The sequence below is a fragment of the Trachinotus anak genome, unplaced genomic scaffold (genome assembly GCF_046630095.1).
Source record: "Trachinotus anak isolate AG129_WGS33_773 ecotype Australia unplaced genomic scaffold, CSIRO_AGI_Tana_v1 ptg000026l, whole genome shotgun sequence".
In the NCBI taxonomy this organism is placed as follows: Eukaryota; Metazoa; Chordata; class Actinopteri; order Carangiformes; family Carangidae; genus Trachinotus; species Trachinotus anak.
The window spans coordinates 4826433-4853573 of NW_027273877.1; the positions used below are offsets into that span (position 1 = coordinate 4826433).

Here is a 27141-nt window from a genome sequence, read left to right on the forward strand (position 1 = left end):
TCACTTTTTGACTGTCAGCTTTGTTGTACGTTAACTCAGATGCTGCACCAGTCCAGTGCCTGGAGGGAACCACAGACGCTCCACAGACGGACGGAGGAGACGGCCTTCCTGCGCTTCAGCTGGGACGTAAGATACAAAATATTTGAAATGTTGACTTGTTGCTTAAAGCCGCCTATCTCAGGCCTTTAAGCAACAAGTCAACATTTCAAATATTTTGTATCTTACCAACACGCACATGCACACACACCCCCTGCTGCGGGGGCCTTGAAGTGGAGGGGCTGCACAACTTTGTTTAATTATATATGTTTATTAAAACAGTTGGATGGTTAATATTGTTTTGTGTAATATAACCCTGGGGTTTCATCTCTCCAAACCTCGGGGAGGGGACACGGCCCCCTCACCCATTCCCTACTGCCGAATTGGGTTTTTGTCATTTGGACACTAGCTGGAATCGAACCGGGGACTACGGGGTTGTCGCCCATGCGACCACATTGTGGGGAGGAACGAAACCATTATACCACATGTTCCTCCCTGAAAGGAGAAGTTTTGGGTTTGTATTTGAAGCTACTCTCTGGGTGTGGGACTTAAACTGTGAAGTTTAAAAGTCATAGCTTTGTGTGGGATTTGAACCCAGGACCTCCAACAACAGGGTAGAGGTCTATCCCTTTGAGCTATCAAACAAGCCATAGTTTCTAACACTTTGTTAGACCTTTTCACTCCTTCCTTTGAGTGCTGTCCCATGAAGTTTAAAAGACACAGCTTTCTGTGGGATTTGAACCCAGGACCTCCAACAACAGGGTAGAGGTCTATCCCTTTGAGCTATCAAGCTAGCCATACTTTCAAGACTTTGTTAGACCTTTTGACTGTTTCCTTTGAGTGCTGTCCCATGAAGTTTAAAAGTTACATCCCTCTGTGGGATTTGAACCCAGGACCTCCAACAACAGGGTAGAGGTCTATCACTTTAAGCTATCAAGCTAGCCATAGTTGCCAAGACTTTGTTAGACCTTTTGACTGTTTCCTTTGAGTGCTGTCCCATGAAGTTTAAAAGTCACAGCCTTCTGTGGGATTTGAACCCAGGACCTCTAACAACAAGATTAAGGTTTATCCCTTTGAGCTATCAAGCTAGCAATACTTTCAAGACTTTGTTAGACAATTTGACTGTTTCCTTTGAGCACTGGCCCATGAAATTTAAAAGTTACATCCCCCTGTGGGATTTGAACCCAGAGCCTCCAACAACAGGGTAGATGCCTATCCCCTTGAGCTATCAAGCTAGCCACAATTACCAAGATTTTGTTAGACCTTTTGACTGTTTCCTTTGAGTGCTGTTCCATGAAGTGTGAAAGTTGCATTTCTCCCTGGGGTTTGTACCACCAACCTTAAAATCTGGAGAAGAGCATGCTATCACCTTGAGCTACCAATACAACAGCTATAATAACACACTCTTTTTTAAAAGTATCAAGTCTGTCCTTGGGTGTTGGATGCCAAAAGTAATAAGAATAAGCAAGATTTGAACTTTTAACCTTTGATTTTCTGGAGTAGCCTACTAACACCATAAACCACTGGTGTTGGTATACTGAGAAAGTCTCATTGTAAGGTTTTGAGTCTTTTTCTCTACTTGCTCTACTTAAGTTGATACTGATCCTTTGAGATCCTCAGATATCAGTTCCACCTTTATTATTAGGATTCTAATTTGTTCATTCATCGCCGCAATAAGCAGGTTTTGTGTTCATTTGTTTTTGTTATTTACTGCAAACTGATCAGAATCAGGTCATCAAAATAAATATTAGGGGAAAAAAAAGAGATGATGTTAAGTCTGCAGTTTTAAACAGTTAATTTTACTGAATCTTGTAAATAAGGTATTATCAGGATCCATACAGCGTCATCTTGAATTTGATCCTAAAAATAAGTGTGAATCCAGCTGCACACATATTAGTGCAATATAGTGTTTTTTAGTGATTATTTCTCAATTACTCCACACCATCATAATTAGATAGTTGTCTGCATCACAGGCTAGAAAAACTGCTAAGAGCTAATTCAGCAAACTTTTATTGGTGCTTATATTTGAGCTGTAGGTTCAAAGCCAGGGCTCAAGTTGTGGCCCACAGCTAACTCAATAACCACAGAGACATTTCATGTACATTTGCAGCCAAAAACAAATGGAAGTTCCTGTTTTTCAACACTAGATGTCAGACATCACACATGTTCAGGTTTGGAGTTGGGCTGTTGGTTAGAAATACTGACACCTCCAGAGTGATCTTATTGTGGGACCAAAATTTCTTTTCTAATTTTTTTTTTTTTTGATAATCAAACATTCATTACAGTAAAAACATACTTTGGACAAGTTTAGAACCACTCTTTTATTTTGAAAAAGAAATGTCTGAAGTCACTTGTAGCCTCGCCTTAAACACAATCGCCTCCAATTTCATGTATTTTTCTTTCACTTCTTTTTTTTTTATAAATCAGAATGGTATATTATGCATGCAATACCGCATTAGCCGCTTAGGTTTTCATCTTCCACAGAAAACAAACAAAAAAAAGAAAAAAAAACAAACAATAAACACAAAAATTCCCTTAAAAGTTCAGATGAAGCTGCTTGGAAAAGGGTGGTTGGTTGGAGAAGCCACAGCATGAAGCGATGTACACAGTTTGCGGTTGCATAGTACAGTACATGAAGATCCTCATTTTAAAACAGCATGCCGTTTTGTATTGCACATTACTGAAACTTTGTATACTGGACCTTGCTGTTGTTCCAAGCGTCCCACATGGGTTCGTCGTCTCATTTTAGCACATGTATACAGCAAATAGCATCTCTCAAAGACATATGTACATTTATTTGTTATAAAAATAATTGCCAGCAAATATTCATCTATTACTTTTCTACTGGAATAAATGTTTGTTCTTTTGCTTCTTTTTTTTTTTTTTTAATTTTCTTTTGTTTTACATTTTACCAAAGAAAAACTCTCCCTATAAGTTTTGTATTTTATGGTCACCTTGAGATTTAATCTGTGAAAAATAAAAATTGGCAATGCATTTGGCCACAGGTAACATCGAAACAAATGTAAAAGAAAGCCAGGACGGGCAGTATTTTGAGGTCTGTGAGCGAGTGTGGTGTCAATTTGTTCTGATCTGACTCCACAGCTCAAAAGGGCAAACGTCTCTCATCATTTCAGGGCATTCACAAAGAGAGGGATGGTGCGGCGCTGGTCTGGAAATCCCTTCTGATTGTCTCAAGCAGCCCAGCTCAACATTGGTTGGTTTGATTTCAAATGGAAAATGGCTCCCTGTTCAATCAACCAATGGGATTTTTATGCTATGGCGCAGGATGAGACACAAAAGCATGCTTGTAAACAGTAGCATTATGCACTTTAACACTTTCTTTTTCATTTGCGGTCTTCTTGGTGGGCAAATCAATTCTCCAAATAATCTATGTTCTTATTACCAAATTCACATTGTAGGAACAGTTGCTCAAAAACATGCATCGATTTCCTTTTATTCCTCTTTTGTGCTATACAACTTTTTCAAATTTCCTTTTTTTCCCCCATTTTGTCCAGATCTATACAAAGTGATCTATCTACATGACACTCGTTTAAATCGGTAAATTAGGAGCTGCTTTGCACCAGAAAACATTTTCTGAGCGTTTGATGTCTGGCCAGTTGTTAGGTTGTTGTCAGCTGTGTGAGGGGAGGAGGAGCCCTTTGAAACTTACTCTAATTAGACCTTGAAAATTAGGTCTCTTCAAGACACATTGAAACTGTGTCAGGCTGTAAAATTATTGGGGACAGTCAGACAGACAAATATATTTTATGTAGGGCAGAATTTATGTCTGAAGAGTCAACAGCAGCATGAAGTATCCTCCTGACCAGTTTTCTGAGGAATTAAAGTTCAGTATATATTATTCAGACTAAAAGTCTAAAGCTAAATCCTACAAGCAATTAGAGTATTTAAATAACCCTAAGTATCCCTATGAATTACATTCATATTGGACATTTCCACAGGAAGTAGTGTGCCATTATGTAGCGAGGCAAAAACAAAGGTATGGAGATCTATGGCATCTATGACCTTCGCCGTACTGTAGATACTGCACAATGACAGAATTTTAAAAAGTTTAGCATTCAGAATTAAATGTTGTCATTAAACGTAACCTGGGCTTCTGCACGATCATCCAATATTACATTTTTTGTCTCCAAATGATTGCGTGAAACTGGAAAGTACCCTAAAAGCAACAGCTCCCTAATGATCTTTTCCTTGTCTTATTTAAAAATATATAATAATATATACATATATAACTAATAATAATATACATAACAAAAAAATGCAAATCTGAACTTTTTAGATAGCACTCTGTATAGATCTCAGACAAAAACACATTATAACTTCATATTTAAGGGAATGGGTCATATATTGACCAGTATTTATTTGATGAGCATTTTTTTAGAGGTTCAATCCCTGTTGGTGAGGCACCAAGCTAATCTGGTGCTGCAGCATTAACTACTGTGTGTCACTGTTAGTCTAAAGGCTAAGAGTAGCTTCAAGATATGTCCAAACATGCAAAAGAAAAAACTCTGTTTTGTTTCGCATTGTACACATTCGATATGAGAGAAAACATCAGGAAAACGACTGTGATCTCTTTTCCTTGAAACATATATTTCCCCGGCAGTGCATCTGCAGTGTGTCTGTATTAGTTGATGGCAGAATATGAGGGAACAAACCTGATTTACTAGAAAATAAATTGAGGATAAATTGAGATGAAGTGAATAAAGGGTCAAATAACTTGAAAGTTTGATTTAAAAATGTGTAAATAAAAAAAAAATGTAGATTTAACTTATTACACTTTTAAAGCGTTATCTTTTAGTTTGTAGATTTTATAGCTAGATTTTATTTAGGTATTAATTTATGTGTCAGCTTTGGTCCTCCATACATGGAAAGAAAATACCATAACTTTAATTTTACATGGCCTAAAGCATTTTGTGGCATTGCAGTGTTTCAATGTAGACTTGCAAGCTGTCAATGTGTGTAGTGAAAAAAAACAAAGGACAAAGGTAAAGGTAAAGACACACTGCCAGGGAAATAGACAGCGCACGTATCCCTGTTTTCTTCATCCTGTCAAAATCTACAGAAGCCAAGAGCAGCCAAAATTTTATTAGTCTTGTTATCTTAAGACTACAAACTGTTAAGATAAATTTTGTTCTAATGGTTGTCGGGTACATTTTTGTCATTCAAAGATAATGACTTAACTATCTCATAGTTCCAGGATTACAAATGGTGCTTCATTTGATCTGATGCCCTTTTCTCTCACTGGTGAGAGAAAAAGGCATTTAAGCTAAGAAAACAGTATTCATTCAAAGCCTGTTTTCAGGCTCAAAATTGGCTAACAACTACAGTTTATCTGAAAATAATAAGATAATTAAGTCGTGATCACAAGACAATTTGATATCTTAAAAGAATAGTATTTGTACAGTGTATTATGGTAACCATAACCAGCATTAAAATGACTATTTGCAACCACAGCAGCTCTCTGCTTTCATACAAAGCACCATGTTTGTTAGGTAAACGATTGCCCATGTTATCTCAACAGAAGGTCTTTGTGAGGGCCAGGCCGATATCACTGTTTGACAGTTGTTTCAGTGCACTTTCTACCACACAACAAAACTCTGAATTAATAGAAACTATTATCATTGTGATGTCCCCTCATGCAATCCTCTCAAACTCTGTCTGAATGACATAAACCAACACTTTAAGTTTTCAAATCGCCATTTCAGTGTATTTAGTTACAAACCAAATGGTTCCAGAAATATCATTCATCTGTAATCTGGGCCATCTTTTTTTTTTTTCCATCTTTTTTTTTCATCTTTTTTTTTTTTTTTTTTTTTTTTTTTGGAGAAAAGTGCCCCTATACTTCTACAAACATCAACTTGATTACAGAAGGGATCTATTTTACGTTTGGAGGGAACATGCTCTGCAGTCAGGACAACATGCCAGCTACACAGAGAATGAACATGATGCAATCGATCCTGCCATGTCACATTTTTAATGCTTTAATCCCCTAAAACCAAACAGAAGGAACATTGATAGCAAATAACCAATTGCATGACTTACTATTGACTTGGTAACCAACATCTACACGTTTGTTTTACCTCTAAATGACTTTGATTTCATTGCTAATAAATGCAAAACAACCTGTAGCTTCAGCAGCAGATGCTCCTTTAGGTCTGTCAAACTTTAAAAAAAAAAAAAAATCTTATTTCTCACGCTGACAGGGGCAAAAATATCAGACAGAACATCCCAAACTGCTCGAAAGGTTCTCACAGCATTGTTTTTTTATGCTGGTCCACATCTCAACAACATCAAATGCATCTCAAGTAGTATTTTGCTATTGTATTTCACTATACTATCTGACAGACTGTCACAGCTATTTCCTCTCTAGCTCTCTAAGTGCTAACTGTTTAGAACAGAAGCAGTATTGCCTTCCCCTACAGTGTAACTGAGATCTGATCCCAGCACCATCAGAATCTGCTCTGCTCATGACGGTGAGAGTCTTCACCCAAAAGAAATCCTAAAGCTATGCTACAGAAAAGCTGGCCTTGCTCAAAGTGACTTTCAAATAGCAAAATAGTTTGGGAATGTGAAGCACCAGTTTTCGAAACTAGCAGCCAAATATCATCTTCGCGCCCCGCCACAAACCCAGCAACGTCCGCCTATCCACAGTCAGGTGATTTAGAAAATTGGACCTCCGTATCTACACCTCATCACGGGAGAATCCAGAATGCTAGGTACAAAATATCAATGAAGTGGATGCGGAGGTTGATCATCTATCAGCATGCAATAAGCTAAATGGTGAGAGGATTTATACATGGCCCGCGATAGGGGTCAGCAGCCTTCAGCAGTCTGTGTGCAACGGACCTCCCTCCGACCTGGTGCGATGTCCCAGGCACTTAGAAGCCCATACACCATCACCATCTGACCACTATCCATAATTAGCTTGCTGACAGAGGCAACAAGCACAATCTGCGCTGCACGTCTGCTGAGCATCGTGTTAGTACAATCCCAAAAGGTCCCAGTAACATAAATTAAAGGAATTGATTTTACAGCATAAGTTAATGTTGGCATCCTGAACCTCTTGACTACTCACGCTGTTGATCGATGGGCTTGCCCTGGCAGCTTGATTAAAAACCAACACCTGAACATGACTTTGTTTGACCTTGAAAGAGAAAGATAGCCAGGTAGATAAAAGAAACGAACGCAAACTAAAACAAAAAGGTACAATTTGGGACCATCTTGGCTCTGTTGCAGCGTTTATTTTGGGTGGAATCTGGGCCATTTGGGCCCCGGTGGTGACAGAGGTGGGCTCAGAGCCGGTGCCGGGAGTCATGGCTGTAGCTGCCCGGTGAACTGCGATTGCGGTGTGGCTTGTATGCATCCTGATAGGGGTCCTGGTAGTCCTGGTAGGGGTCCTGCTGTTCTCGGCTATGCTGCGAACCAGATGACATGCGGTTGCGTCCCTTGTGCGCCCGCTCGTTGTGGTAATTCTCATCTGATGTCATCAGGTTGCGTCGTTCGTTCGGGGTAGAATGATCTCCCGTGTGGTTGCTCTGTCGCATTCTTTGGCTCTGCTAATCACATGCACAGACCAAGGACGCAGGTGAGGCTGGGACAACACAACTCACAACTACACAATACTAGCCAAGGTTGATGTCAAATAACATCCTTTTTCTACAAAGTATGTATCTGAAATTATTTTATGAGGCAACACAGATTTACATTATTTAAAAAGATGGATTACCTCCCAAGCAGTCAGCCCATTGTTCCTCTCATATGTACTTTTAAATCAAATAAACTGTAGTGAGGAGGTTTAAAAGGCTGATAGGGGCTTGAATAGTAGACAGCTCAACAGATAAATAGTAAATGAAAACAATAACTAAAATATTCTCATAGGTGAGCATGGGATGGCTTCTCTACCTGCAGTCCAGAGATGCTGGTGGGGTAGGGGGTGAGAGTGGTGGGGCCCAGGTTGCGTCCCAGCAGGGGGTTTAGGGGTGTTGCCATCGAGGTATGGGTTGCTTTCCAGTAGGCCTCCAGGTATTCGGCGAGATGCTCGCAGGCGTCCTCCAGCTGGTTCTCGTCCAGGATGATGTCAAACATTTCCTGTGAGCAGCAGATGGTCGGGGGAAGGAGAGTAAGATGAAGCTAACGATGAAAATGAGATGGAACGTTTATGATCTCCGCGCTGACACTGCATGTGAGGTCCTGTTGTGTTTCTATTAAAGAATATTACTACACAATATTGTGGACACACAGAGAAACTGAAATAAAATACAAAATCTCAGCTTCAGGAGGGTTTTAGATTTTGTCAGTGATGAAGTCAGGTAAACGAGGATGGCCACTTACTGGAGGACACTGCGCCAATTTATCTGCTGCCACAAGCTGGACATTCAGGTGTTTGCTCTGGGACTTTCCTCTGGATTTGACTAGCCTCTGCAGGACCTGGATGGCAGGATAAGAAAGTACATGGTGCTCCAGTTACATTCAAAGTTATCACAGTTTTGGCTGCACTCGTTTCAGGTCACCCAGTATCCTCCTCATCACATGCACGGTGCAAAAGTGGTGGAGGGATTGGGAAAACACTAGTTCATTCAGGTTCAACCAAAACCTCAATAAGGTAATAGTCTGATTTTATATTGATGATGATGATGATTCGAAGTGATCATTATTTTGAATATATTCATGTTATTGTAACGCCATCATTATCACTGTTGTGGACTGGTTTAAATTTGACTAATAAAATTAATTACAGACATGTTTGGAAAGAAATTAAATAAACTATAATCAAAAAGTTGAATGATTAAAACATGTAAGAGACCATATTTCTAATGTCTCCGCAGGATTTTTTGGAGCTTTTCCAAAATCCTGCCTCCCGGTTTTACCGGTGATATTGCTGCTTCCTGATTTGTTTGCACACAGGTCAGTTTTACTGGGTCAGCTGTGGCAAAGCGAGCATTTTGCGTGCGGCGTAAAACCAGTGAGACAGGTTGTGTGCCTTTAAACAAATGCACCCTCACAATCAAAATTTGAAGGTTTGAGAGGTTCCCAACTAGTCTGAACGGTCATTGCTGGGGCCCCAGTGTGGAGGGAAAATGTGCAGCAGATGTACTCCTCCATGCAAAGGTGCCTTGGTGCAGATCTGAAACCTGTACTGACTCCACACACTATTCAAATGTCTCAATCAGAGGCGCTGAAGTTCAGTATTTCATGCTGGTCTTATAGGAAACATTGTGCTTGTGCTGAGCTCTTACACCAGTGGAGGGAACGTATCAACCTAACACAGAGACTGTTACCTTTAACATGTCTACGGGTTGTTGTTGTTGTTGGTCTCCACCTACTGAACGACTCTGTGGGACAGTAGCTGTAGAGATCATATCATATGCTTAAGCTTTGTCCAGGCTTGACATGATTATTAGGAAGTAAGCCTTGTAACCAACGAAAAAAAAAAAAGGTTACGTGGGCTCACAAAATGAAAATAAAAACAAAATAAAACCAGCTGTTTCTTCAGAGCTAATCTGATCTTATTACTTTGAAACGTATCTGATGTTTATGTGCCCCCTTCCATCATACAGTACCTTTGGCGAGGAGACCTTAACATGGACGATGATGGGGGCCAGGGAGGTCTTGAGGAGCTGGGCTGGGTGGTTGATGGTGTCAGCATCCAGCACCACCAGCTGCAGGGAGCGGGCCAACTCAAAGATCCTCTCGATCTCACTTTGCACCTCAGCTGATGGGACAAGAAGCGGTTCAAATACAGGATGTGAATTCAAACATTCCCTTCAATCAGCCGTTATCACTATTTCAAACATACTATAGCTGATGAGCATTTGGCTGCACACACAGAACTAAACTGAGAAGATAAACTGAGCTCGGCCCAACATGTAGAGCTGAGTTTTCTTACCTAAGCTGGAGCGAGTGTTGGATCTTTCGATGATGGCTCTCTTACTGGGGTTGTTGAGAACAGATCGCTTGGCTAATGATATATCTGCCGTGACACGTGTGATAGATATCCTGTCAAAAAAGGACAAAGGTTTTTAAATATGAAAATCTATTCATTTTAATGAATTAGTGAAATACCCGCTTGCTTTGACGGGAGAATAAAAAAAATCACATTCATCTTGGAGCACTTTTTTTTTTTTTTGACACACTGAAATGCAGCGGTGATACATCATTCCCCCACTTTAGTCAAAATGCAGTGGTGTCCAGGATGTGACTTCAGCCAAAAACAAACAATGAATCAAACACACAGTCATCACTTGTCTTACCTGCCATCAAATCTGTGTTTGAGGAAGTCAAACAGTGCTTTCTGCATCATGTCCGTTACCTGCGTAGACACAGACAAGTTGTATACAGCATTTATTTCTGTGGTCTCATGGTTTCAGATGGTTAGTGGGTTGATTTAAGGTGCGGTTTATGTTGTTTTAAGGATTAAATCCTTTAAATTATTGTATTAGAAACATTATTCATGATTTTATAATATGTAAAGATAATATGTTATCTATTTTATCTGCTTATAATTAATTTTACTGCTATTTAAGAGAGCACAGTTTCAAAAAGCCATCCTGGTTAAATACCAGGGATATCACCTGGTGGCATTTGTGTCCAGCTGTGACAATATGGACACGAATCTCAACCCTGAATTTCTCTCTGTGTCGTTTCAGTGCAACTTTGGTTTCTTTGAATTGTTGGATTGAAGGCCTGTAATTGCAGTGGGTGTAAATGGTAATATAAATGTGTCTCTGCTATAGACTGATAATCTGTTTGCAGTGTTTTCCCTGGCTCCTACCCAGTGCATGCTGGGAGAGGCTCCAGTCCCCCTGTAACTCTAAATATGAATAAGCCCCCATCCATCAGGCAAATCCAGGAGGACAAGACAGATGGCATTTCTTCTGTTGCTAAAAAAACATAGTGACTTACGATGCCTTATCTGACTAAACAGGATCAATCTGACATCATCAAATGGTTTCCATGTTACCAACACTGGAATAAATTCATGACAGTGACTTTTCTTCCAGTACAAGTATTTCTGTAGTTACTTTTTAAAAAAATCTATTGTACATTTAAAACTCCACATTTTTTATTTATCCATGATAATAGTAGCATCAGTATTATTGTATAAAAAAGTATTAAAAAAAACTTAAAAGATGCACTAATCATTTTATATATATATATATAAAAAAATCACATGACAAAGTGATAAACCCACTGAGAATTCCCACAGTTATTTGGAGCTTTTTAGCTGTTTTAGCACATTGTTTTGGTTTCACAGTCTATAGCTCTACAGTTTATTTTAGAATAATCAGTCATTTATATTCAAAGCATTAAATGTATATAAATGTATTAAATGTAAATGTATATATTAAATGGATATATTTGCCATTATATACGTCTTAATTGTCTCACAGGTTAAAACAGACTGTATCAGTATCTGCACCTTCTCCAGTGACAGTTAACAGCTCTCGGGTTTCATCAACTTTTGCATTTCATCAATTATAGTACTGTTTATTTTTTCCAATATTATGCAAACGATTTGTAAAAAGTGCCTTTATAGACAGCAATGAAAGCAATAAGGCAGTTAAAGAAAGATGCTCTTCCCAGAAAAGCTCAAATCTGCCAATTATACAACATATTTTCATGTGACCTCTTAGTCTCCTCATTAGTCTGGCTGCAATCTGGATGTTACGTGGGCGATGACACACTCACCATTAACTGCGCCAACAGCGAGCTATTTTGGGTGACTGAGGGAAAGACTCAACTCCCTTCTGTAATCTTGTCATTTTTGAATCAGTAAATGTCACAATTAATAATATATTTACTGACGCTGAATCAGGGATATTTATCACGTGTGACAAAAACGCTGGCAGCTCACCTCGTAACCTTTGAGCGAGGGTCCCACCAGCACCACAGGCCTCATGGAGGGAACCACGTCATACGGGGGAATGTGCTCGGTCTGTTAACGCAAAAATATTTCATCAGATGCAGTCGACTCATCACAAGCAAAACAATGGACCCAAAATAACTCCACAGAAAACAGTGTGTAACATAAAACCAGAGTCAGTTGACCTTCAGTTGCAATCAGATGTGTTAAATGGTAGATTGTGGCATGCAGCAAATGATAATACACTAATTGTTGTAACTTATCAAAATGTAATAACATGAAAATGACAATAAAATCTTTTACATTACAGAGACTGTCACGACATTATTATTTTACAATCTAAAGCAATGAATACATCTTTTGGCAAATTTCTTCATCAAAAGACTTAGAAGAACATGTGTTTACATTTTGATCTACTGATGAATGTACAATCATTTGCTACATAGATGGATGGATATGATTAGCTACGCTGATGTTGTCAAATCACACTACTACAGTCTCATCCATTCACACAATACCAGACCAAATATCACGATAAGAAGGAGCATCACAATGCCACACCATGCCAACGCGGTTCTACTAGATATTAGTAGATATTATGTTGTTTTGTAAATCAATTTGTTTAAAGATGCCGAGCTGATGAGCAAATAGGCAAAAATACCAAAACCACCAAAATGAAAAAATATTATCTTTTATTATTAAATGGTATACTTTATAGACAGGAATGGATTTGGAAAATAATAAAAAGTTTAAAAATGTACTCACTACTGGGAATTTAATGCTGAAATTTAAACACCACTGATTTTAGAGCACTGAAAATTTTTTATTAATCTACCTGTATTAATGTATCTTGAAATTTCCAGGAGGTCATTGTGTGTTATTTTGAAAACTTGATTTAAAGTATGTTTCTTCTCACCTCACGCTTGGCAAGAAAGCAAATAAGTGTATTTTTCAAAATGTCAGACTATTTCTTTGATATTGATTTTTTTTTGGTTGGTATCCACTAAAATTCAACTGCAAACCACTAAAAATAACATGTAACATGATGGATGTATTCAACAAGTTAAAAACTGCGTTCCCAAAAATGTTTTCAGAGCTATTACCATCAAAAGTGTCATGTATTTAGGTTGTTACACGCAGCACTTAAGTATTCTGGTGATGATTTGGCACTGAAGTATTATGTGTCCTACAATGTGTCAAGAGGTTGTAACTTCCTATCAGGCAAAATGTTTTGGTGCCACTACTTCCTGTTATGCTATGATGGAAGAGTCTGGTGGATGGTAAATGAGCAGGTTTTACCGTCACCAACTTACCACTTTCTGTTTCTGCTTTCCTGTAGGGGGGGAGGGGGAGGGAGAAGACAGTAACAGTGTCGTCAGTAGCTGCTGGTAGGGGGGACGTCGCCACATTATCTCAGAAACATCCAAACATGCTTCACATGAGCAACTTTTCATCACAATTCTTAGCAAATGAAACCTATCAAGGACAACCAGAAGGATATAATGTGAAACATAGAAAAAGTATTTCTATTGTCCTAAGGTTATATTCACAAAGTCACATGAGTGCAGTTCAGAGGGGGGTTCATAGTCTTGTCGTTGGGTTCACACTGTGGTAAGCTCCAGTCTCAGAGCGCCTGCAGTCCTCAACTGGAGGAAGAGGAGGATCATGGGAAAATGTACCAACAACTCTACGCAGTGAACTTATGCTCTATGCAGAGACATGGGAAGAATTTAGACTCTTATTCTCTCTATGTTGTTGCGGATCAGGATGCTCGGCTCTAAGCTGGCAGCTGCCTATTAACGGCCCTCTCCCCCTGTCCGATGCTCTCACCTGCTGAGGATATGAGGGGGCGGATAGAGGCAGATACCTCATCCTCTACACTGGAAGAAGAGTTCCCTCCAGACTTACTGGAAAAGACAAGAGGGAATAAAAAAAAAAAGACAGAAACACACCACGGTATTAATGCGGAAAATGACAAAAATAAAAACTATCAAGGCTTAAACTGATTATTCACTGCAGAGAAAAGGTGTAAAATATTGAAGGAAAATATTTATTAACAATACTTTTGCAAGGATCACAAAAAGTCATATCATATTGGCAGAAAATATGAGCTATCAACTGTTAAATGTTCACATTTCATTTCTGTTTTGGGAGCTGATATCTGATTTCCCCCACTTGGCATCACAAACTGTAAGGTTGTTAACAAAGGCAGGACCTGCAGCCAACCCAATGATGTCAGAAGTCCACTGCCGTAAAGGTAAAGGTTTTCTGGTGTAATCACAGTAATACTGACGACATATGAAGGCCTGCACTTTGCATTTTGTAAATATGTAGTCTTTCCTTTCTTTGCTTCCTCCAATCCCAGATCACCACCACATATTTTATGGTTACTGGTCAACAAAATCTAAAAACCAGGTCACATTACCTAAGCTGGTCTTTCACTACAGGTGTCCAAGTTTTAAAGACTACCTGGCTGTCTGACAGGGAGTGTCCTGCATGGTCCATGTGTATTTATGACTGAGACCTGGGCTGACTTTGACACAGGATGACAAAATGTGAGCAGCATGCAGTGAGAGGAGCGGACGTTATGCTGAGTTCCACGTGGAAGTTGGAAGTCTGAAATTTACAGCTGATGAGTTAAAGTTACAGAGGACGATAATCCAGGAGTTCAAACACCCGTCAGATTTTTATATGACGTACATTTTCTTCCAACAGACTAAAATGACGAGTGGAGACAAAACACCTTACTCACCATTTGTCTAATTCTCTTACACAATTTAGTGTTGAGAGGAATTATAAGACTCTTTAGAGATGAGCCAATGTCAACAGGAAAAGACTATTATTTTGGAAGTGCTGCATCTGTAAATTAATGTAGTGTAGTTATTTCCTACACATTTTGTGTTCTTGGTGACTACGGGAGGTAGTCATCAGAATTAATATTGAGATACTTATTGTTTAAAATGACATTTTATAGTGGTAAGAAACACACAAAGTCATAGAGTTTTCCTTATTTCACTACAGGAAACAATCAAGACACAATAAATGCAGAGGAGCAACACAGATAATACTTTTACACACAAATAAAATTTAAAAAAATTAAAATCTTAAACAGCTTTAACATTAATTAAATTTTTTTTTTTCTGAATTTCAGACTTCCCATCATCTCTGGAAGGCAGCATATCTCACAGAGGGATAGATTTTTTCCAGTCCTGGTTAATGGGGTTTGAATGTGTCTCCTTGTCTGAGAGCCTTGGCGACAAAAAGCCACAGAAGTCAAGCTAGTAAGTGAAGCGCTGAAGCGCTGCAGTCTAGTAAGATTAGTATTAAACTCAACAACAAGGCTTGAGGAAGTACATGTGAGTTACTGTACAAACTCTGGACGACAGAACCTTCAAGACACATTACACACACAAGGAAACTAGGAGGCTGATAGGAGCGCTAATTACAGCTATTGAAACTGTTTCACTGGTACCGTCGGCATGAGTAGAAGTGATGGAGTAAATAGGAATGAGTCATGAGCAGACCTGGGTCACAACAGACTTCAAAATAAATCTGAGAGAGTCTGATAAGTCTTATAAACCTTTTACCAAGGAGTTAATGGGCAGAATTTACACCGTCTGATTAAAGAATTTTATCGTCTGTGTCAGTCCAACCCTGGTCGGCTCAGGATGTATGGAGAGACACCAACTGTGTCTTTGACAACATAATTGAGCCTTCAGAGTGTATGTCCTGACAAATATAATTTCATTTTGTTGCAGAAAATAATGAATTATATTATAATTGTTTGTTCAACAACCCATAAGCCACAGATATTAATTTTTAATATATGACAAAGAAATGCAGCAATTTTGCAGAATTGAGAAGCTGGGGATCAACAAATGTTTCTGCTTGTGCAACTGTAAGAAAAGAGTTGATTCAATTTCTATTATTGTTTCAGATCTAGTTCAAATTTATGCCATTGTTTGATTTTAATTTTTTCAGCCAAATTACCAAATTATGACCCCTACACTTTTGTGCAAACTTGCTCAGCAGTGTTTTGTCTGTTTATCACCAACACACACTGTGTTAGTTAAAGATAGCTGAAGTCAAGTGGTGGTAAACTTGTAATTTAACTTGCACATTAATGTACAACATAAGGCTTCAGCGTGGAGATGGAAATAAAGGCAATGAAGAATGCTCAGATGATGTTTTTCACTAACTGTGGAGGCCCATAAAGTTCACACTGTGAGTCTGTTCAGCTGCTTTTTAAACCCAAACAGGTAAAATCAAAATGAGTCTCTTTTCCAATAGAGACAGATCTATTTCCTTTCTGTCAGTGATTTGATTTTTTATCAGATTTTTGCTCTAAGACAGTTCTTACATCTCTCAGGTGGCTTTTAATGCTCGCTGTACCGTTATCATTACACCATATTTCCAATTATGTTGAGGAATAACGTACAGAAATGACCTCTGTCCTGTTGTGTGACCATATAATGTTTAGTGTATGAGTCTAACAGTGAGACAGTGTCGTGTTTTTCTGTTACTTACCCTTGGACTCGTCCTCTCTTTTGCTCCTGCTGGAGCCGGATGTTCTCGAGCTTCAGAGGACTGGGGATGAAGCCGATCTCGCAGCCCTCTTTCACTAATCGACCTATCCACCAGTCATTGTTGAACTTCTGAGGACCGTAACAGTAAAGAAAAAAAAAAAAAAAAAAAGGAAAACGGACAAAAGTTTTCAGGATTAAGTTCATGTTTCACAGATTTTAGTAGCCCAGAAACACCTTCACAAAGCAGTGTGTGCAGTAGGTGTGGTGTTTGATTAAAAAGTGCACACGTACCTCTTTTATGTGGAGGAAGTCCTTGGCGTCGAAGGAGATGGCTGTGGCTGGTACTGGAACATCCTCATCCAGTGCACCACAATAGCTGACGTTGGTCCTCACAGCAAATGCCACAGGTTTAGTCTAGAGGATGGAAAAACACATTCACTGAGTAACAGAATACAAACAAATCCTCTGTCTAAAATTATTATATATGAGTTTGGCTATGTAGCGTCACAGGTCGGCGACCTTGGCTCTCTCCAGTTGAATGGCAGCCTGCTGCTCCCTCTCCTGACGGCTCTGTCCCGGTCCCTGGCTCTGGCTTGGGCTCTGGCTCTGGACCTGGGCCTGCACCTCCCGCTCCTCCTCCAGAGAGACATCTGAGTCTGATGGTCTACTAGTGTACGAATCAGCTGAGCCCTGCGAGCAGAAATCACACCGTAGATTTACTAACAATGTAAAGCTGAGATACAAAACTCACACTTGGTTCACATTCATCTTCATTTGTCCTGCGATCTGCTTCATCGTGATGATTTTGAGATCTTGTGGGGGGGGGGGGGGGGGGACTGGGAGTGTTTGGTCATCATGGAAACATGTGAAACAATAGGAAAATATCTCCGAACCAGACTCAAATACTACAGCCCTGTTATAGGCAATTTAAACAGTCTCGCCATTCCTGCACAGACACCACATTAAAGTAGGCAAATCTCCATTTAGAGTAACAGGAAACTAGACTGTAAAATGTATGATCCAAGCATGACTAATTCAACTCACTGCTGAAAACCCATTTAAGAGAAAGAACAGAGTCAGATAATGTTCGAAAGTCAAGGAGTTTAACTGAAAAACTGGGGAAAGAAATTAATCCAGATTGTCAGAGAAAAAAACCCCAAAAGCTCTAAGGTTCATACAGACACATGACATCGGTCGACACTGTAGTTTCATCTCATTGACTGTCAAATAATCACAACTGCCAAGAACAATGAGATCAACTGAGAGAAAAATAAACTTCTTTATGGGCTCACTGACTGACTGTCACAAGTTTTGGGGTTCACATCATCTCACATCGGCAGAGCCAAGTCCTGAGTGGTGGCTTGGCACTCTGAATGCAGACCAGGTGAAATGGATGATGAAGAAGAGAGCAGACTGCCAGGAGCATCTCAGACAAAGTGGAATTTCTATTCCTGTGCTGTCAGCAGTTCGTATGACCACGCGCCGCCAATCTCACGTCACGAGACAGATTCGACACATAATTCTGCTCGAACCCGAGCCCGAGAGAGAGTAGTGCCCTTCAGATGTCATCAGGCTCAGGTATCTGCTCTTTACTGTGCACAGTTTCAACATGTGATTGCGAACAGTACAACTTAAATGTAACATTATATTAAAATCACTCAACAGAGTGGCAATACGCCAGAAACAATATCCTGGTTAGTCACAATAATATGGAAGCCCACTTATGTCATTCTGCAAAACGAATGAACTGATTTGCATCAAAACTGGTGGAGGGATGGGACATAGGCCAGGGAAGGACCCGTTATGTTTAGTGGATCTGGAATTTTTTTTTTTTGTTTTTAACTTCCTCTAATATTACAACACTTTTTGACATTCTCATAAAATAATATATGGATCTTAATGTTAAAAAAAAGTCAGGTTTATGGTATTGAAGTCTATGAGTTTGTACAATTTGGTGCAAATAATAATCCAGATCTGGTGGAAGAAAATGCTGAAAAGTAACAGTGTGATAAGAGCTAAACAGACGTGTAGGATTGTTTGGCCTTGGAAAAGGTACGTGCTCTATTAATTCAACACTTCCTTCATAGATATATTAGATTATTATGATTTGAAACACAGTTAAGCCCCTAGTTTAGCTACACTGACATGCACAGATCACAGAATACAGCTGGACGTATTTAACCATGTATTTAAAGACCTCCAGTCATTTATCAGCTTATTAAATTACCTTATTTTCCTCCATCCAAATTATAAAGTTAGACCAGTGTTTTCAAATGCATCCTCTGCCATTTGAGTTATAGGTGATACCAAATATCTGAAAATGATTTCTACCCACTTTCATTTGTGTGAAATCATGTTATTGGTCCTAGATGTGATACAACATTGTCTGGTCAGAGATTATTATTTATAACCTATGATTTCTTTAGTTTTTGCATCAGTTCTACACTGTATTGGCCCTTAAGGAGCTTACAGAGCCTCGTACAAAAGCTGTGTTTTTAAACTTGTGATTTTGTGTGGTGGTGTTGTTTCCTTGCTGGCCGTTTCTTTTCTTGTACAACGTCAGGGCTTTTTATTAGTCTCTTCAGGCCTTCTGGATTTGCAGTCGCCACATTGTGAGAATTCCAGTAATGCAACTTTTTTTTTTTTTTTTTTTTTGCTTGGACATGTCTGGACCAAGTGCCTCCTTCTGCTGTGTTAATCTAAACAATCAGCCACTAATGATGATTCAATTAAGGAAGAACATTAGTCTCTAGAGGATCAATCAAGCTTGTCATCCCAGCTGAGCACTTTTTTCGCTTTTTACAAGCTAGCAGTGGGAGGGCCTGACTTCAGCACACTGCTCATCCGGATTGTGTGCATGTAATCACAAAGTGGCACGTTTCGGGAAACAATTAAGACATACAGGGTGATTTCCAAGAATAAACAGATTTTAGAATAACAGTAAGATATACATCAATCTAAGAGGAAAGATATTCCAGATGTTTCCACATTCCACCTGTTTTACGCATCGAGATAAAGCAGAAAACAGCTGTATAATATCTTCTCTGGCCGTGGAGCAGCTCTGTTTCTGAGAAGTCTGAGAAAATAACCCTCTGATGATGTCATAGTGATGTCATCAAGCATTATCTCGGCTTAGCAGAGGAAATTAGAAATTACAAACTGGGTGTACTGGGTTTGAAAGACAGACATTTACCAGGCAGGGAGTGCCTGATTAAAAATATAGAGTTGGATTATGGGAATTGTAGGATCCAGTGTTTTTGGGGTTTAATCCCTCATCAGAACTAAAAGTGAGGATATCTAGGTCTTTCCACTTTAGATTTTCACCCTAGAGTAACCCATTAACAGTCACAAATATGTCAAAAGATCATGTGGACTCCAATTATCCTAAAGCAGTAAGTGTATTTTCTTCTCAAGACCATTTTGCCTCCATTTCTGAATTTCATTTTCAGTCCAACAGAGACAAGTCGTTCTGAACATCATTTCATTTGCCCGTGTGGAAGCGTTGAGCTCGCACTGTAGCATCCGAGCTATTATCCAATGGAGTAGCTTCAGCATGTGACTCATCAACATCAGAATCCACTTAATGACATCACGATGCATGTTTCACCGAGCCTCGGCAGAGCCTGTACAACACGCAGTCGTAGGGTCAGACACGAAACACTCGGCTGCATTTTTTTTTTTTTTTTTTTTTTTAACTGATAAATGTAGAAACGTGACACATGAGGATTTATCGCTTGAGTGTGGGTGTGTAATGGGCCATAGGGAATAAATGGGTAATTAACATCATTCCATCTTCTTCTATGAAACAGGGCTAGGTCCATCTCTGAGAGGTACAGAGTGTGATGAACACTAAATGGCTCCTCCTGGCTCTGGTGGTTTCCTGACAGCCGCTCTCTCGCAGCCTCGCAGGCAGATTGCAGCCACATATACAGCACATACACAACCACACACAACATGCACGTACATATTTAGAGAAATATAGACAGAGCTGTGTGAATGTCACACGTCAGAAGCCATCTGCCTAATGTGCACCCCCCCCCCACCCTGCTCCTTTCACACATACACACCAACACCCACCCACCCAACCCCCTTCCAGCCAAGCATAGCCCACGATCACGCTACGGTGTACTGTTGGCTAACCCATCAAAGGCCTCTTATGTGTGTTGGTGTGTGTGTGTGTGTGTGTGTGTGTGTGCACAGCTGAGCTACTTCCATCAATAAACACACAGCAAGAGAGCACAAAAGCAGATTCACACACACACACACACACACACACACACACACATCCAAACACTCACCGCCTCCGAGTCTTCAAATCCATGCAGGTACAAATTGTCATACATGGAGGTTTGATATTCCAACGAGTGCCTCTAGAAGAATGAGGGGGAAAAACGAGAGTGGAGGCGGAGGAGGCAGGAGGGGGCACCACAGAGAAAAAAAAAGGATGGATGGGGGTGATGACGACAATCCCTTCTCTCCTCAGCAGAGAACAATAATTTAAAAAAAAAATATCTCCCCTCCCGTTGGATCACGCCTGGTCCTCCGGAGGCCCGTCGCTTGATGGATGCAGCTTCTCCCTGATCCCACAGTGCTGCTGGCTGTCTCACATTATAGGATGGAGAGGCTCTCCCTGGAGGTAGCCCAATCCTGGCATTTCATTTCATCAGGCTTCCACGCGCGCACACACACACACACAAACACACACACACACCCCCACACAGACACTCACATATACATATACACAGCGAGAGAGCAGCAGAGGCGGCATCAGCAGCAGCAGCAGCAGCAGAGCAGTGGATCCTTCCTCAATATCCAAGCCTGATGACAGAGCCAATGTGCAAGGAGCTGATTGGCTGGCTGGCTGTCCACTCAGCTTGGATGAGCGCTCGCCTTGATTTTTTTTTTTTTTTTGCAGGAGGTAACGGGGGATCGGGGGAGGGGGATGGAGGAGTAAAAGAGGGAAGCAGCATCCTCCATTTCCCTCTCTCCTCTCATCCTCACTCTGCTTATTTATACTCCAGAGGGGAGAGAAATACATTTAATTTGGCTCTGATTATAAAGGAGGAGGTCTTATAAATGTATACATTTGATCCACGTATTTAAAGCAATGACAAGATATTTCCTCTTGAGAATCAAATCATGAGCGACACATCTTTACTAGCACAGTAAAAATCTAAAGCAGACAGGCATCACATGCTTTGATGTGTTTTAGATATATTTAGTATTTCAGAAAGTCCAAGTTCCCCACAATGAACCTCACCTACATTTTCTAATATTAGGATTATTTATTCAGTTAACTATTCAGTTAATTTTTCTGGGAATTATACCTCCGAACATGAAAAGATGAATGCTGTTTCAAAGCCAGGACTAACATTGTGATGAGAGAAATCCTGAATCCAGTATAGTCCTCGATATCAAACCTCAATATATTCTGTATATTTGATTATCCAACTATTTGAACTACAGAAAATTAACTGGCAGCTATTTTGAAAATTCTCTGATATGAATATTTGCTGGTTTTCTTTGTTGTCTTTGATATTAACTTATGTCTTTTGATTTGACTTTTGATTGGACAAAACAATCAATATAAATATCAACTTGGGCTTTGAGAAACTGTGACTGGCTACTTTTTTTTTTACCACTTCCTCACAGATCAGAAAACTTCTAACTTTAGGCTGTATCTTATTGACCAGGTATATAGTGCTGTTTATGCATCCATATCTACACAGAGTCCTCGTTCTTTACTGATTAATTTTTTTTATTGTCTTAAAAATAATCAAATGCAAGTACACCAAGTGTGACCAAGCCCTGCTTTGATCCATCTCTGCCATAATGTAGCCTCTGGTTTGAGTCCTGTAACACTGCAGATCTTCAGTGAGGTGGAAAACAGTGGGATGAGACATCTGGAAAAATTAGGCAATTAAAAAAAAAAAAAAAAAACGCCCTCAAGAAAAAAATGTATGTGATTGCATCTTCCTAATTAACTGATTCATCATTTAATGTATAAGATGTCAAAAACCCAACAGCCTCAAAGCCAAAGTTGTCCAATTTACGATAATATAAAACAGAGAAAATGGTCTGAGAAGCTGCATCCAGAGCATGTTTGCCATTTTTGCTCCATTATTGACATAAATGATAAATTGATTATCAGAATTGCTGCTGATTATTGTTGTGATGATCAACTAATCTTTTAACTGACTAATCAGTTCAGCCTCATTCGTCTTATATCCAAATTATTGAGAAGTTGAGAAGAAGTTGCCTTAAAAATTCCCAACATTTATTCACCCTCATGAAGAAAAAATTCCTTCATGGGCATTAATAAATAACTAATGTCAATTTAAGTTATGGTTTCCTGAATAATGATATGAAATGTGATAAGCACCAGTTTTTCTTGACCTCCGAAGCCATAAAGTCAGAGCAGGAAATGACAGACAGGATGTGTTTAAATCAACAGTGAGCGCTCATGTACAGGTCCAGTTCAGAGCCTTACTAAATAATGAAAACCTCCGTGCAAAAAAGTATTATTACAAGGATCAAGCAAATACACAGCTACATCAAACAGGCAGCCACAGCAACCACTTAAACCCACTCTAAAGCATCCTAAAACCCACTAATATCCATTAACTTGCTAAAAGTACTCAAACTCAAAGGAACTCTTCAAAACTCGAGAGTTTTGAAAACTGTTAGACCTGTTAGAAATGTCCACTAAAACCTGCAAAAAACCTATTCAAACCTCTGCATAAAAACTCTTTAAAACCCGCACTTAAACAACAGGCAGTAACATGCCTACTGTAGGAGTCAGGGTTTAGTGGGCAACACACTTACTAATGTTTTGATAAGTTAGGCCCCTGACACCTCAGTAAGGTTCAACAGTGCGTTTGTGTCAAATCGTAATAGGCCCGTTTGCAACACACCGCCATCATCATCCCCACTTACGTTGACAAAAACAACTTAACTTCTATATTCAGTTACAAATAAAGTTATATAACGCAGCCCTAACTTACGTCATAAACACTACACACTCTGTCTGCAGCCTACACTTTGCCGAAGCCGACAACTTCTCCTTGGCACTTGATAACATGTAGCACTGCACGTCATACCAGGGGCAACTCGCAGGGTGAGAGAGGGCAGTCTGCAGTCAGGCACTCTGGCTACCACGTCAATAAAATAACTAAATGGCTCTCTCTCGTTTTTTTTTTTTTTTGACAGACACCTATGCTTCTATTATTTATCAGGGGAAGGAAATAATAAAAGGCCACAGCTGACCCTCTGAAACCTGCTTTATGTATTTATTATGCGACAGGATGCACATGATGAATCACAGTCACATATCTGTGCTGTTTCCAGTGAGGTGTTAGAAGAGGAATAGTATTTCAAGGGTTGTCTAAATATTGTGTTTTTTTAATTAAATGCACATATATATATACACATAATTAATGTACATATTCATTTCAAATGCAGCACAGTGTTATGATGCAGGCTTCATGCACATTTTTATGTTACTTACAGTGAGCCTAATTTTTGAGGGCACAAATCATGCATAATGTAATAAAAATGTTTAAATTAGCTTCCAGTCTTATTTGTCTCCTCTTTTATTGGTGCACTGCAACCGTCTGTTAGCTGCAAACTACTGCCCCCTGCAGTCGACAGCCGTGTGTAATGTCGACCAGGCTCATCAAAACGTCACTGTCCTGCACCACTAACAGTCACAAACTCTGCAGGGTGCCTTTAAATATAAATAATGTGCCCGTGAGGTTAACTATAAATGAATCAGCTTATCACAACAACATGTGACCATTACACCCTCGTGATTATCACTGGTGTTTTTAAGTCATATGTTCGCCAAACTGTGGAAACACTTTCAGGATTCCCAGCACTGTGGTGTTAAAACCGCGTGATAAAATCCTGCAAGTGAATGCATCAAATATTTTTTTCTCTCTGCAGGTCGCTACCTGTCTGAGGATGAAGCTGGTGGAGGTGGTGCTGCCATCAGACCTCTTGAGTCGGCTCCTCCTCGAATAAGTCCCTCGGTTCACCTGCGTGAGAAAACAACATCTCAACCAGCAGAAACACTTTTTTGTCTTCATAAACTTCTGCCACGCTTGTGTGTTTGATATTTTGCGAGTGAAGCATTCAGTAAGCGACATTATCACCATTTTAGACATTTGGCTGAGGCTTTTTTTGTGCAAAGAGATTTAAATGGAGCAACAAGGTAAAAAAAATAAGGCAATCTTCACAAGCAGATAGCACCCACAACACATGTAACACAACAAGATGTAGCTCATACTGCATGTTTTTGCATTGTGTGTTGTCTTGCTTGTCTTACTTTTTCTTTCCCACCTGACTTTTTTCTTTCTCTTCCAAAAGTCCAAATATACCAGCAGAGTTCATCTCCAGGGAGCTAAATTAATTATCTGCCAGTGATTTGCCCCATTTCTGTTCAAGTCTCTGGAGTTAATGACAATGTCACCATTAAAACGTCAGAACCTACTTCCCTGAATTTATAAAACAGGGCCATTAATCTGGGTCGCCATCTCTCTTCTCTCTCTCTCTCTCTCTCTCTCTCTCTCTCTCTCTCAATTCAAGCTCACAGCCAAAAGGTGAGAACAGAAGAGATGTGAAGGATAAAGTTAGCTAAGTCTATGAATATCCTAACAGGTCTAACAGGGGCTGATACATTCTCCTATCTTTCGCTGCAGAATTTCTGCCAAAAATCTGCTATTTGTATGAATAAGTCCCTATAGTCTAACACTTAGACTACTACAATATCATATACTTATAACAACAATTAAGTCCTTAAAGAAATTACTTAATTATTCTGTTGGGATACGCTGTGGTCCAGCCTTGTATGTACAAGTCCCAGATAAGCAAAAGTATCTCAGCAAGATAACATTAGATATGATTATATTAATAAAAGAGAATAGGGGAGTACAGTATGACATTTTAAACATTAGATGGAACTATAGGTTGCATGTCAAGACATGTTTTTATTGTTAATATTTGATTTAGTTTTGTAATTTCTACCTATGCAGACTGAAAAAAAAACTAAAATAACAAAAGGACTCTAAGAGCAAGACTGTCTTTTTATTCTGAGCCACTCCTTCACTCAATAAGATAATAACACTTGACAACTTATCTTTTATTTGGCCATTCATCTTAACAAAAAAAAAAAACACATGTTGAAAGTATAAGAAACTATTCTGTGTGTGAAAAGGGCCAAAACCATGAAAGAGCCTCCTTGTTATTATCCCTGTACTGACCATGAAACCTCAGAGTCTTACATATACACAGATTTGTAAAGCACTTACTTATGATTTTAAGTAATTTGTTTCCTCTGTCTTAGTAAAAAAAAAAAAAAAAGGGTCTTACCCAGCCTTGGTGTCCCTAATCGTCGACTGTAACCTACCAGATACAAGACTAAACAAACAAAGTGGAGGTGACCGACCTGAAAGATGGGCGCCTGGATGCCCTCGCCAATCTTGTTCCGTATGTAGATGTGTCGGGACATCTCGGCCAGGACATCGGTCCAGAGGGCTGGCTGCTCCGGTCCAGCCCAGCGGAGGGGTGGCGGGTTCCGGGCTGCGTGCTCCAGCTTCACGCCACGCACTTCGGACAGGTGTGCAGCTTGTTCCTGCTCCGTGGGATGGGAGGGTTGTCATGGACACTGCCACTCAGAGCCAGGTGCGCCTGACTGATGGACGGAACCATTTCAGAAACAAGAGGGGGGGGGGGGCACCAGGTTTACTATTTAAAACATAAAAGGAACTATTTTTGGCTCAATTAGGAAATAAGAGGACATCAATTTTACAATTTATACCAATATAAATAAATAAGATGAGAAATACTTTATTTATGCCTATATGGAAATTCATAATGTATATGCTCACATAGTATAGTCCATATCAGGTTGCACTTACATATCAGAAACAGAAAAAAAAGGCAGCAAACAGGTTAAAAATCACCCAAAAAGCAGATGTACAAGTAATAACAGCTACAGATATATGCACATTTACTACAAAGAGTCACAAAACAACCGCAAAAAGATGCAAAATCTAACTGTATTTAGCTACTAGTTAATTTCCATAGACTCAAACTGAATGCTGCTGGTTCAGAAGTAGGCAATTAGGTCATGCATGTTTTGAGGGGAATGTGAAAGCCACTGCAAAATCTAACGCTTTCATTAAATATGTAGTCCAGGGTTTATTTATTTTATTTTTTTAGGTAAGTTTTGGACATCTGTCTTGTTATACAAGATATTTAATTTCTGGTTTAGCCTCACCAGGATTTGTCTGAATTTATTTCCTCTACCTGCACAGTTTTTCCTCTGCCATTGGCTGACATACAAAATATAATAACCCGCTCCCATGCTTAATGATTGCCAAGATGGTCTGTTATTCAAAAGCTTCTCTTCAAATGCTTTTCCTCCCCAGACACACTGTTGGTGAGTGCGGCCAAAGCACTTCTAAAAAGCTTTTGGTTTATCTGAATATTGTGTTCAAGGCATTTATTTTCTTTTGTGTTGAGATCAGAGGTAAGGTTTGTGCAGATTGTGAAACACACAGTTGTAAAGGCTGCCTCTGTATCTCCTCAGTTTTGCAGCGTCTTTGCAATGTTTTAAAAAGCACTGGAACTTAGAGGTAAAATGAGCCTTTAGCAGTATTTTGGTAGATAATGTTGACTAAGCAGCTTGCACGATCT

At 39.5% G+C, this 27141-nt stretch overlaps 1 protein-coding gene across 5 annotated transcripts; it reads right to left on the minus strand.

Moving 5' to 3' along the window:
• Nucleotides 1–332: 332 nt before the first annotated feature.
• On the minus strand, nt 333–26117 carry LOC139609402 (voltage-dependent L-type calcium channel subunit beta-4-like). Of its 5 annotated transcripts, none has more exons than XM_071463903.1 (14): nt 25889–26117; nt 24396–24479; nt 16963–17133; nt 16735–16857; nt 16445–16572; nt 13748–13824; nt 13231–13250; nt 11909–11989; nt 10305–10363; nt 9941–10050; nt 9615–9766; nt 8386–8481; nt 7957–8142; nt 333–7607 (listed from the first exon to the last, which is right to left on the minus strand). In XM_071463903.1, exons 1-14 carry the CDS (start codon nt 25949–25951, stop codon nt 7347–7349), a joined length of 1611 nt encoding a protein of 536 aa, XP_071320004.1. In that variant the 5' UTR covers nt 25952–26117; the 3' UTR covers nt 333–7346. The 5 variants fall into 5 exon arrangements, with proteins under 5 accessions (XP_071320004.1, XP_071320003.1, XP_071320005.1 ...); XM_071463902.1 differs by having other exon boundaries at nt 333–7610; nt 25889–26109; XM_071463904.1 differs by lacking the exon at nt 13748–13824 and having other exon boundaries at nt 333–7610; nt 13231–13249; nt 25889–26108.
• Between the last annotated feature and the right edge of the window lie 1024 nt (nt 26118–27141).

What these genes read in the sequence shown, in the direction of transcription:
- LOC139609402 (XM_071463902.1), bottom strand. Translation starts at nt 25,951, where the DNA reads ATGTCCCGACACATCTACATACGGAACAAGATTGGCGAGGGCATCCAG. An exon ending in CCAGCTTCATCCTCAGACAG is followed by an intron (nt 17,134 to 24,395) that starts GTAGCGACCTGC and finishes TTCTGCTCGCAG; the next exon opens with GGCTCAGCTGATTCGTACAC. An exon ending in CCCCCTCATATCCTCAGCAG is followed by an intron (nt 13,251 to 13,747) that starts GTGAGAGCATCG and finishes CCCCCCCTACAG; the next exon opens with GAAAGCAGAAACAGAAAGTG.